Source organism: Sphaeroforma arctica, assembly GCF_001186125.1.
Source record: "Sphaeroforma arctica JP610 unplaced genomic scaffold supercont1.1911, whole genome shotgun sequence".
Taxonomy (NCBI): domain Eukaryota; class Ichthyosporea; order Ichthyophonida; genus Sphaeroforma; species Sphaeroforma arctica.
Window position 1 is genome coordinate 8781 of NW_014038647.1, and position 1461 is coordinate 10241.

General features: G+C 43.6%; 1 protein-coding gene across 1 annotated transcript; it reads right to left on the reverse strand.

Moving 5' to 3' along the window:
• Positions 1 to 318: 318 nt before the first annotated feature.
• On the reverse strand, positions 319 to 1008 carry SARC_11841 (hypothetical protein; the record flags this gene model as incomplete). Its single annotated transcript, XM_014294066.1, has 3 exons — positions 954 to 1008; positions 600 to 706; positions 319 to 506 (listed from the first exon to the last, which is right to left on the reverse strand). The coding sequence occupies exons 1-3, from the start codon at positions 995 to 997 to the stop codon at positions 319 to 321; spliced, it is 339 nt and encodes a 112-aa protein (XP_014149541.1). The 5' UTR covers positions 998 to 1008.
• Between the last annotated feature and the right edge of the window lie 453 nt (positions 1009 to 1461).

Here is a 1461-nt window from a genome sequence, read left to right on the forward strand (position 1 = left end):
TATATATATAGTTTGATGATGTTCATTTCATCTGATATATAGATATCATGATAGAAACGTCAGCATAAGCGTAGTGTTTGGTGTTCGAATGATGATGTGGTAACCTGATAACTTACTGCACGCGAGTGATCAGCATGTATACTTGATTCCATCATTTTAAAACAGATGTGTGGTTATTCTAGTACTCGATGCATGCACATGGTGTATGTTCAGACATGAACATGGTCTCACTTATTCTGGACCTCTTTGAGTTATGAGGTGCCCCTCGAACAGCGGTAAAAGAAGTCCCACATGCTTCCTATAGGTGGTACTGTATATTTATTGTGATTCTGCAAAGGATATAGTATAGTTATATTTGAATAGGGTGCTATATTTCTGAGTATGTGGCGCTGTAAGTGGAACCTGGAACGAACGCCATCTCCAACCGGACAGTATGTTGTGCATTTCCAAAGAAAGGTCTAACTCCTCTGTATGCACAGTTAATGCGGCAACCTCTTCGTCATTGCCTGATACGCATCCGTTTCGGAAAAGAAGTTCGGTCCTCGAATATGGCGTGCAAGTTTCCCTAGCACACTCTAGTAAGACATTCTCTCATGTACACAGAGGGAGATCGGCACATGCTTGAAAGAACCAGGGACAGTTGCCAGTGTAGCTAGCAGTAACGGGGATCGGGGCTATGCATGTGAGGGGGTTGGCATTCGCTTCCCTGTGTGAGTGTGTGCGTCGGTTGATGTGGTGGAAAAGACAAGCAAGCCATTAGTCTCGAGTACGTCGATGAGTGATACTGGGTAATGTATTTGCGATGAGTCAGTAACTAACGGTGCAGACTATAATGAAGGTTAGGGTTCAAGGCGGGCTCACGGTACAGTATCAAACGTGGTGTGGCAATACGATTTGGGCCGCATACAACCTACGCCAGAGGCTGGTGTAGTTGTCAATACGCATGGACTTACACTTGAATTAGGCTCGGGGTGTTGGCGAATAGGCGCACGGGCATTTTCCGCACTAGATTATTGGTGAATTTGAAATCCTGTAGAGCGACGTTGGTATCACACAGTCCGACGGGAATTTCAGTCAGCAAATTGACGTTCAACCACCTGACCATGCGTATCAAATGGCAAAGAAATTCAGGGAAAGAGAGCAGTAAGTCATCAAACCGATGAATCGTCGACCGGGTTTTAGGGCTTAGGGTTTTAGGGTTTTTTTGCCCGTAGTCAACTAACTACACTCAGCGAAGTATCAGACATGTGCCTGAAAGTGCGCATGCATCTGTGGACATGGATGTCACCGTATGCGTGTATATGTGCATAGCATACATATTAGTTTAGTATTAGCCAGCACCAGGTCATCAGGAAGACTTGTGATAAAGTTTGCAAAAAGCTCCCTGTATCGTATGATGTTCAATGAACAATTTGAAATATGATTTTGACGAAAAATATAATGCGATATAATATATATATA